The 14,487-nt window shown below is 37.3% G+C and overlaps 1 protein-coding gene across 6 annotated transcripts in view; it reads right to left on the bottom strand.

Annotated features, from left to right (window-relative positions):
* Nucleotides 1-14,487, bottom strand: part of CFAP54 (cilia and flagella associated protein 54) — a 377,407-nt gene that overhangs the window by 19,031 nt on the left and 343,889 nt on the right. For all 6 annotated transcript variants that reach the window (XM_007503244.3, XM_016425734.2, XM_016425736.2 and 3 more), the window contains one exon: nucleotides 2,161-2,235. In XM_007503244.3, coding sequence (XP_007503306.2) covers nucleotides 2,161-2,235 — 75 coding nt within the window. The remainder of the gene's footprint in view (nucleotides 1-2,160; nucleotides 2,236-14,487) is intronic.

The following is a 14,487-nucleotide window of genomic DNA, read 5'->3' as shown; positions in this document are numbered from 1 at the left end:
AGACCATCAGAGGGACCTAGCAGCTGGAAGGATTGTCATTGATTCCTCCACTGAAGCACAGGCTTTTTAAAGCTAGAACAGTGAGAAGACCAATAAAAACAACAATAACAAAAAAAAAAACAGTTGCCAACCATTGATACAAAGAAAATAATGCCTGTCTTGACGGACAAATCAATACCTTTAAAGACTGGAGCATTAAAGATGGGGGGGGGGGGAAAGATTTTTAAAGATGAAACATAATTTTTCATTTAAAGCTATACCAAAACCATTGTCAGAAAATGTGAACTTGTAAGATCTGGGTATCTTTCTCAGACTACAGAACATTGCTTCTCCCCCATCCAAATGTTTTGGGGATTTGTTTTTATGTCAGTGGGTCTGGAAGTCTTGCCCCCACTGAGGGAATGATGAGTCCTGATAACTATATCAATATAATGAGAAACAGAACTGCTCTTGAATTAGTGATTCCCAAAAGGTGATAGTGCACTATGAAATGACCTTGCTAGATTTCCACAAAAGATAAAAGAATATATCCAAGAGATGATGTGGTTCAGTCAATTTGCAGATATGTCAAATTCTTTGTGACCCCATTTGGGGTTTTCTTTGCAAAAATACTGGATTGGCTTTGCCATTTCCTCCTCTGGCTCTTTTTAAAGGCAAGGGTTAAGTGGCTTGCCCAGAATCACAGCTAGTCAATATCTGAGGCCAGATTTAAACCCAGGAAGAGGAATCTCAGTTACCTCAGTTTCCTCATGAAGAGTTGGATATAACTATATGACTGAAATAGCTAACATTTAAGATATATATATATATTAAAATATATACACAGAGAGAGAGAAGTGAAAGACTATAGGCATGAAGCACAGCACGTTTTGTTAGAAATGAAGAAGACAGTATCTTCTATAGTTGGTTATATAGTAAATAAATGATATAAAAACAAAAGATTATTCATAAAACTTTAAAAAGTAATAAATATATTCTCTTTATGTTGGCATATAAAGATAAATATAAAAACACTCTATAAAATTTATAAAATAACTATAAAAGTTTACTTATAAAAATTCTTTTGAATTTAAGACATGATAATCAACAGAATAACATTACACCAATCCATCTTTATCCTTTTTGTTCCTTTTTAAATTTAATTCCACAGTACATACACAAAGGATCCACCCCATGGGTCCTCAGCTTTCTCCTATAGCATTTTACATTTCTTGCTTCTGAATGCAGGGCTCAGGCTGTCCATCTCAAACCTCTCACTCTCACCACATGAACAGCTTGAGAGATAACATGCTATAGAGGAAATACCAAAGGGTCTGAAGTCAGAGAGCTTGGATTCAAATCCAGCTCTGCTACTGTGGAATGCTATCTGAGGAATCCTGAGCTACTCAGGTTAACTCCCTGGACCTCAGCTTCCTTATCTGTAAAATGAAGAGGTTGGACTAAATGGCCTTTGAGGTTCCTTCAAGCTCTAGCGCTAGGACCTATATGTGACTTTGGACAAATCACTTAAGTTCCCTGGACCTCAGTTTCCCCATCTCTAAAATAAGTGAGTTACTACAAGGTCCCTTCCACTCTACACCTTTGTTCCTACAAATATATATTTCCTAATGATATTCCTCATGCCAATCCTCACTAGACTTATACTGTAATCCAGAGATTCAATTTTGCCATCATGGCTAAATCATCTCATTTCTTTTCACAGCTCCTATTTTCATTCTGTTTTTTACTCTCCCCTCTTTTTTCCAGCTGTCAAGTTTTATGAATCCTGAAATTCAGTTTGAGATTAGTTTCTAAGTGAAAAGAGAACTGATAAACCTATACATACAGGCAAGAGCCATGATGGACTGCATAGTGATAAAAACGATCTTTCAGAAGTATAAATGGTGTGTCTTTGGATAACAATCCATTTTCATGTGTCTTAGATCTGTCCAAAGTGAGATTTATGATGGTTTTTGTTATTAATGACATAGCGTCAGGAGCCTCTATATTTCTGGAATCAAGAATTATGTTTATTGCCAAGTCACATTAATTAAAAAGATTAGTTAAGATTCTTGATACTCTGTACCAGAGATGTTTTATGCATTTTAGCATCAGGGCCATTTGCCTGGAGATAGAGCTGGTATTTTTAGAAGGTCTGATCTTAATGCCAAGGTACATTACCTCACTTATTAGGGGTATGTCTTCATTTCTCGAAAGCAGTCTTGCTATTTCAGTGCAACTCTGATAAAACACAGTCTACAAGGGAAAAGAAAACAAATCCTGTAAAATGAATCGCATATAGATTTCTTTAAAAAGCATTTCTATATTTTCCATTTAATTTAACAAACATTAAGGGAAAGTGAAATCTGGTAGGAAGAGTTAGAGTCAGAGATTTGGATTCTTCTGAATTTGGAATCAGAGGACATAGGTTCAAATTCCTACTTTCCTGATTACTGACTTGGTGACCAAGCAGCAGATGGAGCACCAGACCTAGCATCAGGAATATGTGAGTTAAAATCTGGCCTCAGACACTTAACCCCTATTTGCCTCAGTACCTCATTTGTAAAATGGGGACATAGTAGAGAAGGAAATGGCAAACCATTCCAGTATCTTTGCCAAGAAAACTCCATGGGTCATGAAGAGTGGGACACCAACAAAACCTTGGTAATCTTAGGCAAGCTACTTAATACCCGAGGTCTCAGTTTCTCCAAAAGTAAAACAAAGGAGGTTGGACTAAATGACCTTAAAGGTTACTCCTAGGACTATATTTATGACTATTATACATGAAGGATGAGGACATTCATTACAAGATACAAAGACAAACGATTCTCTTTCTAAGGAACAGAGAATCTAATGGAGGGGAGAGTTTGTGTATACAAATAATTAAATGTAAAAGAGAGGCCCAGGCAGAGTAATAGACTTTTAATTTATTGTACTTTGTAATTAGCATTTCCACACTATTACCAGTCCCAACCCCATGCTTCAAACTACCTTTGGTCAAGGGCAGAATAGCAGTTTTTAATATGGAATAATTTTAGGACTATCATCTTTATCATTACTACCATATTTCCTTCCTTCACATGCCACTGAGTAGGAAACTTGATCCTTACTGATCTATTACTTCCTCTGTTCTTGCCTTGTCCCCTCTAAAATGCAAAGATCTTAAATTAATTAAAGCCCACACATCAGACTCAGTGAGAAGAGTTTGGCACCTGAGTTGACTTGGGTTCAATGAAGGGTAAAAGAAGAAGGGAGAGCCCAACAGGGAGTGAAAGGTGACAAAGACTGTGTTTCTCACAATTATTCCTTATAACTCAATCATTTATTCTTTTTAATTAATAATATTGAAGTGTTAATGCACTAAAATTAAATTCATTTTTAGGACAGAAAAATATTTGATGCTGAGTAAATCATGTTGGATAGATAGCCTTATGTTGGCAAGGCAGGCTAGAAAAGCAGATAGTACCCAGTAATCTTTGAGCCAACAAGTGTCACCTGTCATACTTTGCCCATATATGGTCTCTCTCATTACACTATGAGCTTCTTGGGAGTAAGGACTGGCTGATTTTTTTTTTCCATTTGTTTCCCCAGAGCTTAGCACAGTGCTTGGCACACAGAAAGCAATTAATGAATACTTTACTCATTCATTCTCTGGAAAAGTAATGAAGGCCACCTGTTTCTGTCCATGGTTCTGATGCTCCATAACTACTCAGACTTCCAGGTTCAAGCCCTGACATTCTTCTATTTAGTCAGATGTAAAGTTCTTAACTTTTTTTGTGTGTCATGAATTCCTTTGGTAGAGTCTGGTGAAATCTAGGTGGACTTTTCTCAGAACAATGTTTTTAAAAACATAAAATATATGATATTTTTTAAAATTCCCGATAACATGCTCGTGACTGTCACTAAAATGATTTCTGGTATGACAGTACCATCCAGGCCATCTGCTCCTTGTCAGGAGTTCCTGGAGACCAAGCTTCAATAGAAGTTCATCTGATCTTTGACTTTCAGAGCACTTCCCATGGACTTCTTTCCATCACATTGCCCTTCTGGCTTCCTTCATTTCTCCACTTGACTTTATAAAATCTTTCCTGAACAACTAACACAGATGCTCATGGAGTTCTCTTTTCCTCTTGCCAGATGGGTTACAGAGGTTTCCCCCAAATTGCCAAATCCTGACATAGAACCTTGCAACATCTATGATCAAAGAAGCATAGATGGCAGAGTTGAAGGACTGTTGTTATAACTATCTCATATGTACTAAAAAGACTATGTGGTCCCCAAGTGTGGTCACTGGTAGATATCCCCAGTCTGATTCTCCTGATGGCTTATATCAATGGTTTTCTTCCATCTCCCATGAATCTTAGCAAAGGATTCTGGGTTGGACTTCGTTGTTATGCAATAATTTCAGTCCTGTTTGATTTCTCTTGACTCCACTTAAATTATTCTTGGCAAGGTCAATGGAGTCATTTGCCATTTCCTTCTTCAGCTCATTTCATAGATGGCAAACAGAGTCTTCTTCCCCTTCCCCATTGTAAGTGAACTTCCTAGACAGGCAGTTCCATGGGACTTGGGACACCCTACCCTGGCCCTCAAGGCAACAGTAGTGGCTGGCCTCACTTGAGATAGTATAGTCCCATGTTGGCAAACCCATTGAACGCATGCTCCTGCATGCTGGAGGGGACTGTTCTGTTCCCCCTCTCCACAGCACTCAAGGCCATTTTTCACATACCCCACCCCTCTGCCCAGCACTTCCTTCCTCCCCTATCTAGGGTAATGTGGGGAACTCACAGGTGGATTGAGGGTGCAGTTTGGGCACATGATTTCTAAGAGGTTGCCAATACTGGTCTAGTCCCATTTCTTCATTTTGCAGAGTATGGAGCTTCAGTCCAGAGCAGTTTGGTGACTTGTTTAAGATGCACATGCTTATTGAAGTTTAGAAACAAGACCAGAACCAAGAATCTCCTACCTTTAACCAAGTTCTCTTTTCATTGTACTACAAGGGCCCTTAGTAATAGTAGAAGTAGTAGAAACCAACAAGGAGGTCTGATTTCCCTTGTTTTTGAAGCAATAGAATTATTGTTTGTATTGCCTATGATGGACTTTCAAATTCCTCTGTCTTACATGTTAAAAAAAAAACTCTGGCAAAATAAAATAAAATATAAATATAAAATATTTATAAATAAAAATATAATATAAATATATATATATATATATATATATATATACCATCCTCCAACACACACACACACACACACACACACACACCTACACACACAAACACCTTTTACATTTAAATAGGATTTCTCAACATGAACCAGAGGTCAGTTACCTTGAACTCTCCAAGGGTGCATATGTCAACAAAGTTAAAACTTGCATAAACCTGTATTATGAAGCTAGAAAAGTCTTGAAGTCAGGCCTGTTGGTAGGCTGCATGTCCCTTGTCCAAGAATCAGCTTCACTAAGTCCCAAGGTTATTGCCAGATCATCATCCACCAGGTGATGAGTGATTTTGAGCCACAGCAGTTCCTGAAACTCCCCTCCATGAAACCCACCCCAGGGAGGCTATGAGCTATGAAGGCTGAGGATACCCACATCCCTGATATCTTCTACAGTAAAAAAGGCCCTCCTCTTTACTTTAGCCAACTCAACAGAAACCAATAAGCCTGTCTATTTGTCTTTCTAATTGTACTCTTAGGATTGGTTGAGGAAGAACAAGTTGGCTAAACCAATCAACAAACACATTTTCCATAACGACCTCAGTGAATAACTGTCACCACTTCATCAACAACTATCAGGCAAAATCACACCATCTACTCATTGATCATTTCATATAAGGGGCTAAGTGAGCGATGGTTTATGATGAATGTCTTCTACCCTGGAAATAAATGTCTTCCAGGCTCAGCATTTATCACACAGCACTTTGGCTCTGTCTACCTTCTATTCCACTGATATTATCTCTTAAATAAACCATAAGGGAGCTTGGGAAATTGGTTTGTTTCTTGTTTTCTGCTGTGGTAGAACCATACTCAAACTTGCTGGCAGAAAAATGAGAGTAGGGATAGCATAAGACAAGAGAAATTCTTCTCTGGGTACACATTACTCCCAGTTACAGAGTTATCTGAAGTTTCCTTAGTAAGAAATGGCCCCTGACCAATCTGGACTGATAATAGCTTATTAGTTTTCCTTAAATGAACTGTTTCCTTCTGTTTACAAAGAACCATGTTGGTCTTCTACTTAAGTACGCCAAGACCAGGTTTGTGTAGACCCAGAGAGCTAGATCATCCTTTCCCAAAGAGATGTAGCTTCTGTTGTCTACTATAGACTCATATTTAGAAAGCACCCATATTAAGCAGCAGAAACTATGGGGTCAAAAGACCAGTCATGATTCTCTTCCTTCCTGGCTGTATGATCTTGAATAAGTGGCTTCACTTCTCTGGATGTGTGTTTTGTCTATCTCAAGAGGTTAGCTCAATTAAACATCATATCAATTCAACAAAACTTCTATGTGTCAGATCCTGTACTAAGTGCTGGTGATACTAATCAAAAATAAACCTTCTTTAATGAAACTTCAATTCTCCTGGGCCTAAACAGCAAATGCACACCTAAGGTAAAAGGAAAACACATTTGTAATGTGAGATGGAGGGAGGAGCAGAGCAGCAATGAAATCCTCCATAGAAGAGGCTGGGGATCTAAGACTGGCTCTTGCCTAGTGAGGCAACAAAGTAATTTCAAGGTTTCAGTGAAGCCCCCAGCCCCAGGGCAAAACAACTCACTGTGCTGAGTCCTGCAAGTCCTGCAGAGGAGACATAATCGGCAATGTTCAGAACTCCCAACCCATAGTCAAAAAAAGGCTAGGAAATGAGTAAACAACAAAAGAAACACCTAACCAGAGAAAATTTTTACAGAGACAAAGAACCAGACACAGATTCAGTAAGGAACAATGAGAGCAAAGCAACCACATGCAAAACTTCAAAGAAAAATGAGAATTGGTCTCAAAATCAAATAAGAGAGATGGCACAAAAATGGGAGAAAGAAATGAAAATAATGCAAAAAGAAAATAACAGCTTAAACATGGCCAAGAGGAAAAAGAGGCAGAAAAATCCAATGAAGAAAATAATTTTCTAAAAAACAGAATTGACCTACAAGGGAATTTCCTAGAATAGGAACTCACAGGTTCAATAAAACTAATAAGTAAGAAACCAAAAAAAAAAAAGAAGAAGAAGAAGAGGCTGGGGATCCTGCTTTAGGAAAGACAAAATGGCATGTTCTAGAATGGTCTCCTTCTAGAAGAGCTCCCCCATTTGGAACATTGTGGTTATTCAGTCATGTCAGTCTTTGTGGACCCATTAGGAGTTTTCTTGGCAAAGAAACTGGAAATTTTTCATTTCCTTGTCCAGTTTATTTTATAGATGAAGAAACTGAGGTAAACAGGGTGAAGTGACTTGCTCAGTCACACAACTAGGGTCTGAGACCAGATTTGAACTCAGGGAAATGAGTCTTCCTAACTCCATGTACTCCATTCACTGAGGCACCTAGCTGTCCCCATTTGGAGCAAATACAGATGTTTGGTGGATGGTTTTAGTCAACTGACTAGGCAATGAGCAGACAGCTATGATTGGCTGAAGAACATACAAAGTCATTAGCCAGCCAGGGCCTTGATCCTGACCAGGCTCTTTGTTACCAGCTGCACTCCAGTAAGAGAGGCAATGCTATAAATGTAAATATATATATATATATATATATATATATATATAAATAAATATAAAAATAGCAAAATAAATGCTATAAAATCAGGTCTTGGGGCCATCTTCCTCCAATGCCAATGTACATCCTGTGAATATGGTCTCAGTTCTTTGCCTCCTTGTGTCTGTTGGTCACAACTTGTAGGTGAAGGAGATTAGAGATACTCTGACCTTACAAGCTTTGAAAAGGTCAGGAGGGTAAGACCACCGAAGTCCAGAAACTTGAGCCCTTGCTGAGACTTGCTGGATGGCAGACAGTGTGATGGTTGTGACCTGCCTACTCCAATCTAGCAACAGCAGAGATACAGATTTATCCATATCCATTGGCCAGGACACATTTGGAGGGGAATTCAGTAGGGATAAATACTATGTTGAAACTGACTCTGAGCCCACTCTCTCCAGAAGCCAAGATGGTGTGTGGGAGAGTGTGCCTCTACACACTGAGAGGAAATGTTTAGGCTTCTGTTGTTGCCATATCTTTAAAGTTAATATCCTTTTATAATTGCTCATTTAAGTTGATTGGTTAATAGATCTGGGGCATTAATCTCTGGCAGTTTACTAAAAGGTGGAACTTACAAACTTGAGCTGATAGCACTAGGAGTTCTCAAATATGACAAATAACAGTATATAGCTCACATAAATAAATATTCTTTTTTTGAGTACTTCTACATTAGAGCAAGACTTCTCTAAGGCCCAGAGTGTCCCTCGAGAATCCTGAAGGTGAGATGTAACCTTTCTTTTTTAGGAAATGAATTAAGAGAATCACTATACAAAGAAAGTAATTTCTGGGAGGGGAGAAAACCACTGACCAGTGGGAGAGATGGGAGAGAGATCACAATGAACCTTAAAGGCTGAGACAATGTCTATGCACATAGTAAATAGAGAATAGAAGAATGTAATCTGAAAGGGGAAGATATTCACCACTGGGGAACTTGGAAAGGATTCCTGCAGAAAGTGAGATTTGAGGAGAGTCTGGTATTTTACCTTTGAAGTTTTCATTTGTCTCCTGTTGTAGAGCAACCTTTCTTTACATTCCTTCAGCTTATAATGCATCTGGAGTATGTTTGCTTAGAACTATAGTTTACATGTTATTGAAGGCTGATGGCAAGTATTCCTACATCATTTTCTTGTGTCTAACCCAACAGACTGCAGTCATCACCGGGCAGAAACCATTTTTTCCTCTAGCATTTATAAATAGCCTGAGCACCTAACACCCTGCTCTGTACTCCAAGGTAGTTCAATAAACTGGTGAATAACTAACTCAAATCGCTCAATCACCTGGAAATGACCAAACTCTTTTCAGAGCTAAGTCTTATAGGGTATGAAAGACCAAATTAATTGGAAATTTCTATTCTGGGGACTTCCCAACACAGCTTGCATTCCTATATCTCTCCTGAAGCTTGGGACTTATTTGATGCTTTAAGGATTGGATTTTTTCTTAAAGGAGTTGGAGGAGGGGGAGCACATTTCATAGCCTTTTAGAAAAATGAAGCAACTGCCCAAAACTGGTATCAAGGTAGGGAGAAAAGATACTAGATTAGAGGGTCTATGAAATCCTGTCCAATGCAATTTGAGCTTATCTCTTCCAAGTGTCCTAGTTAACTTCTAATTAGCTGCTTGAGATGGTTGTCATGACAACTGCCTGGCAGGCTTAACCAACTGCATTTTTCAACCACTGCCTAGAACTCTTAAGCTTTTTAGGTCCAGCTAGAATTGTGGTAAGGAAAGAAAAATACCAAAACTACTACCTTAATTTATTCAACTTTTACTTATTGTGAACTTGCCAGTGAACAAATGTCCATCCTTCATCCAGAAGATGATGGCTGTGTTTTTAGCCCTCCCCACCCCAATACCAAAAAGAAAATTGGTCTAGTCATGATATTGGTTTTTTAAAAAGCGGATTATGGTTTTATTGTTGTTGTTGTTAAACTGGCAAACCCAGCACTACACCTAAATTGCTATACTCCAGAGTTGCAATTAGTAGAATTACAGAATTTCAGAGAGGAAAAGGACCTTAGAGGCCATCTAGTCCAAACAATAACAAAGAATCAGATGACATCATCCATCCTCTATTTAAAAATTACCTGTGAGGGACTGCCCATTACCTCATAATATCACTACTTCCTTTCTACTTTTGGAGGGCTCTATTAGGAGGTTTCTCTAAACAACAATTCCAAATTTGGATTTTCGAAAATTCCAATCATTTGGAAAAGAACTGAAGGTAAAGGAGATATCCATCAACTAGGGCATGGCTGAACAAGTTGTGAGATATAATTGTGATTGTATACTATTGTGCTATAAGAAATGATGAACAGTATGATTTCAGAAAAATCTGAAAAGACCTACATGAACTTATACAGAATCAAGTGAAGCAGAACCAGGAGAACATTGTACTCAGTAATAGGTCAACTGTGAATGACAGCTACACTCAGAAATACAATGATCCAAGACAAGTCTGAAGAATCTGATTAAAAAATGCCATCCACCTCCAGAGAAAGAACTGACAGAGTCTGAATGTAAAGAGAAGCCTACTACTTTTACTTTCTTTTTTTTTTGTTCAAATTTTCTTCTACGAAATTACTAATTTGAAAATGCTTTACATGACTGGCACATGTATAGACTATATCAGATTACTTACTGTCTTAGGGAAGGGGTAGGAAAGAAAGGGAGGGAACTGGAACTCAAAAAATATTTAAAGAATTTTTAAAATTTTTACACATAATTGGGGGAAAACAAAGTATTTTAAAAAAGAAAATTTTAACTATTGCTCCTTTTGCCATATAAACTCTCTCCCATTTAACTCTCTTAAGACATTGGAAGATAGTCATTATATTTCCCTAATTCTTCTCCTCCCCCATAACCATATCCTTCAATGGAGCCTCTCAAGTCATAAACCCAAAGCTTTCCTTGTCAGCCTCATCTGTCATCTCATCATTTCTATACCATACCATGTATTTTGGGCTGGGTCTGATCTAGTACCCTGGTAGTTCATGTTTGATTATGGAATAATCATTCAACAGTTAACAAAAGGATATTTACTTAGCTACAACAGAAGAGTATTCTCAAAGGGAAGGCAATGAAGATTGCTCATTCAGCTTCATTAAGTTTCCTTCCCTGACTTGCCCATTTTCCACAAACCCAAGCATCAGAGAGAGCAATTGGTTCCATTGGCAGTTTTGTACTCAGGCAACGAGGATGAGATGTCAACAATTTGAGTCTTTAATCCACTTGGCCATGATACCTTTTACTTTCAATACTTTTTAGGGAAATAGAAGCATGAGGGCAAGAGTTGCTATTGCTCCTACTGTGCTAAGTTTCTATAATCATTTTTAGAAGCTACCCTTGCTTTCATTTTCTGAATGTCTTGTAAAACTTTACGTTGGCTGGGGAGTTAGTTCTTTGTGAATTCATATTGCATTTTTCCACTTTGAAATCATTTTCTTTTATGACTTGAGAATTTACCATCTCTACTGGACTGACTTTTCCTATAGAATTTTAGTTCCTATGATCCAACCTGCCCTTTCTCTGAAGCCTGTGAAATTTTTCTCCAATGCCATAGTATGTGTCAGATGGCCCAGTTTTCCTCTCCTTTATCACAACTATTATGAAGTAGTACTCGGCACTTAGCATAGTGCATGATGTAGGAGATGTTTAATAAATGTGGACTGAATGATCACTTTAACCAAAGTGCTCATCATGTTCTCCCAAGCAACCTATTCCTTCTCATTAGCAAAAAATTATATTCTTCTGGGTTTAAAACTGGCCTCAGATACTTCCCAGCTGTGTGATCTTGGGCAAGTCACTTGACCCCCATTGCCTAGCCCTTACACAATATTGATTCTAAGATGGCAGTAAGGGAAATAATTATATTCTGGATAGATTTCCCCCCCTTAATTTTATTCTATCTTTTGAAGGATGAGGTGATTCTTAAGGTGAATCAAGAAATTGTTAGCTGTTATCCTTTGGTCAGAACACTAGTAGATTGTGGATAACTGAAGTACTTTGACATTATATCAAGCATTATATTTTCTGAGGTCTTTATCCTTTTCTTTCTTCTATCCAGATGGTCAATATTATTCTGAGATGACAAATTTTCTTCTGTTTATACTTCTATTATTTTTCTCCCAGTGCCTTCCACCATTTTTCTCCTCTCTGGCTTCTGGATTTTCTCCCATAAGAACCTTCTTACTATATAAAGTTACTTCACTCTCTTACCCATGTTTAAAAATAAGGCATAAGTTAGAGTAGAGGCTCTCAACCTGAGGTTCTATGAACTTCTTTTTTTAAAGGATTTTTGTAAGTATGCAAAAGGGTGTTTTTTTTTAATTTGGAAATATTTAATGAGAGAAAATACAACAGAATATAGATACTGTTAATGTGTGGTTTTCTATGGGATCATCAGTACTATTTAGTGGGCTCCTTTCCTATTGAATTTTTTTTTGTCAATTTCAAACATTATTCCTTGGTTACAAAAATCATATTCTATTCCTCGCTCCCCTCCCCCTGCCCTTCCCTTAGCTGAGGCACAATCCCACTGGGTATTACATGTGTCCTTGATCAGAACCTATTTCCATACTGTTGATGTTTGTACTAGGATGTTCATTTAGGTTCTATATCCCCAATCATATCCCCCTCGACCCATATATTCAAGCAGTTGTTTTTCTTTGGTGTTTCTACTCCCACAGTTTTTCCTCTGAAAGGGGATAGTGTTCTTTCTCAGACCCCTCCAAGTTATTCAGGATCACTGCATTGCCACTAATGGAGAAGTCCATTACATTCAATTGTACCACTGTGTATCAGACTCTGTGTACAATGTTCTCCTGGTTCTGCTCCTCTCACTCTGCATCAATTCCTAGAGGTCATTCCAGTTCACATGGAATCCCTCCAGTTCATTATTCCTTTGAGCCCAATAGCATTCCATTCATTAGGGAGATTGGTCTAGAGATTTCTTTCTCTGTTTTTGACCTGCCTGGCTTTGGAATCAGTACCATATTTGTGTCATAAAAGGAACTTGGTGGAACTCCCTCTTCGCTTATTATGTCAAATAATTTGTATAGTATTGGGATTAGCTGTTCTTTGAATGTTTGATAGAATTCACTTGTGAATCCATCAGGCCCTGGGGATTTTTTCTTAGGGAGTTCTTTGATGGCTTGTTCAATTTCTTTTTTTCATATGGGATTATTTAAGATTTCTATTTCTTCTTCTGTTAATCTAGGCAATTTATGTTTTTGTAAATAGTCATCCATATCACCTAGATTGGCATATTTATTGCCATATAATTGGGCAAAATAGTTTTTAATGATTGCCTTCATTTCCTCTTCATTGGAGGAGAGTACACCCTGTTCATCTATGATACTGTTAATTTGGTTTTCTTCTTTCCTTTTTTTTATTAGATTGACCAGTAATTTGTCTATTTTGTTTGTTTTTTCAAAATACCAGCTACTAGTCTTATTTATTAGTTCAATAGTTCTTTCACTTTCACTTTCAATTTGATTAATTTCTCCCTTAATTTTTGGGATCTCTAATTTAGGTTTATTCTGGGGATTTTTAATTTGTTTGCTTTCAAGTTTTTTGATTTGTATGTCCAATTCATTGACCTCTATTTCCCCTAAATTGTGAATATATGAACTTAAGTATATAAATTTTCCCCTGCGTACTGCTTTGACTGCAACCCATAGATTTTGAAAGAACATCTTATCATCGTCATTTTCTTCAATGAAATTATTAATTGTTTCTATGATTTGTTCTCTAACTGCTTTTGGAGGATCATATTAATTTCCAATTAATTTTTAATTTAATTTAATTTAATTTTAACTTACTGATCATTATTTTTATTATGTTATGATCTCAAATGGTTGCATTTATTATTTCTGTTTTTCTGCATTTGTTTGCCATGTTTTTATGACCTAGTACATGGTCAATCTATGTGAATGTACCATGTGCTGCTGAAAAGAAGGTGTATTCCTTTTTTTCCTTATTAATTTTTCTCTAAATATCTATTAACTCTAATTTTTCTAAGATTTCTTTCACATCTTTTACCTCCTTCTTATTTGTTTTTTAATTTAATTCATCTAAATCTGATAGTGGTAGGTTCAGGTATCCCACTAGTATAGTTTTACTATCTATTTCCTCCTTCAATTCCACTAGTTTCTCCTTTAGAAATTTGGATGCTATACTATTTGGTACAAACATGTTGATTACTAATATTTCCTCATTGTCTATACTCCTTTTTATCAGGATGTACTTACCTTCCCTATCCCTTTTAATCAGATTTATTTTTACTTTGACTTTGTCAGATATCATGATTGCAACTCCTGCCTTCTTTCCATCAGTTGAGGCCCAATAGGTTTTGTGCCAACCTTTAATTCTAACCGTATGAGTGTCTACCTGCCTCAGGTGTGTTTCTTGTAGACAATATGGTAGGATTTTGGATTCTAATCCACTCTCCTATTTGTTTTTGTTTTATGGGCGAGTTCATCCCATTCACATTCAAAGTTATGATTGTCACTTGTGTATTTCCCAGCATTTTGATATCTTCTCCTAGTTCTATTCTTCTTCTTTTGCTATATCCTTTTAAACCAGTGGTTTGCTTTTAATCAATCCCCCTAATCCCCTCCCTTGATATGCTTCCCTTTCTGGTCCCTCCCTTTTTGTTCCCTTCTTATTTTTTTAGGGTCTGTTAATTTCCCTCCCCGCTCTCTTTCCCTCCCTTTTTATACTCCCTCCCCCTACCCCCTTAATTTTCCCTTCTCACTTTCCCTGTAGG

This window comes from Monodelphis domestica, chromosome 5 (genome assembly GCF_027887165.1).
Source record: "Monodelphis domestica isolate mMonDom1 chromosome 5, mMonDom1.pri, whole genome shotgun sequence".
Taxonomy (NCBI): Eukaryota; Metazoa; Chordata; class Mammalia; order Didelphimorphia; family Didelphidae; genus Monodelphis; species Monodelphis domestica.
This window is presented reverse-complemented; position numbering and strand designations above follow the sequence as displayed.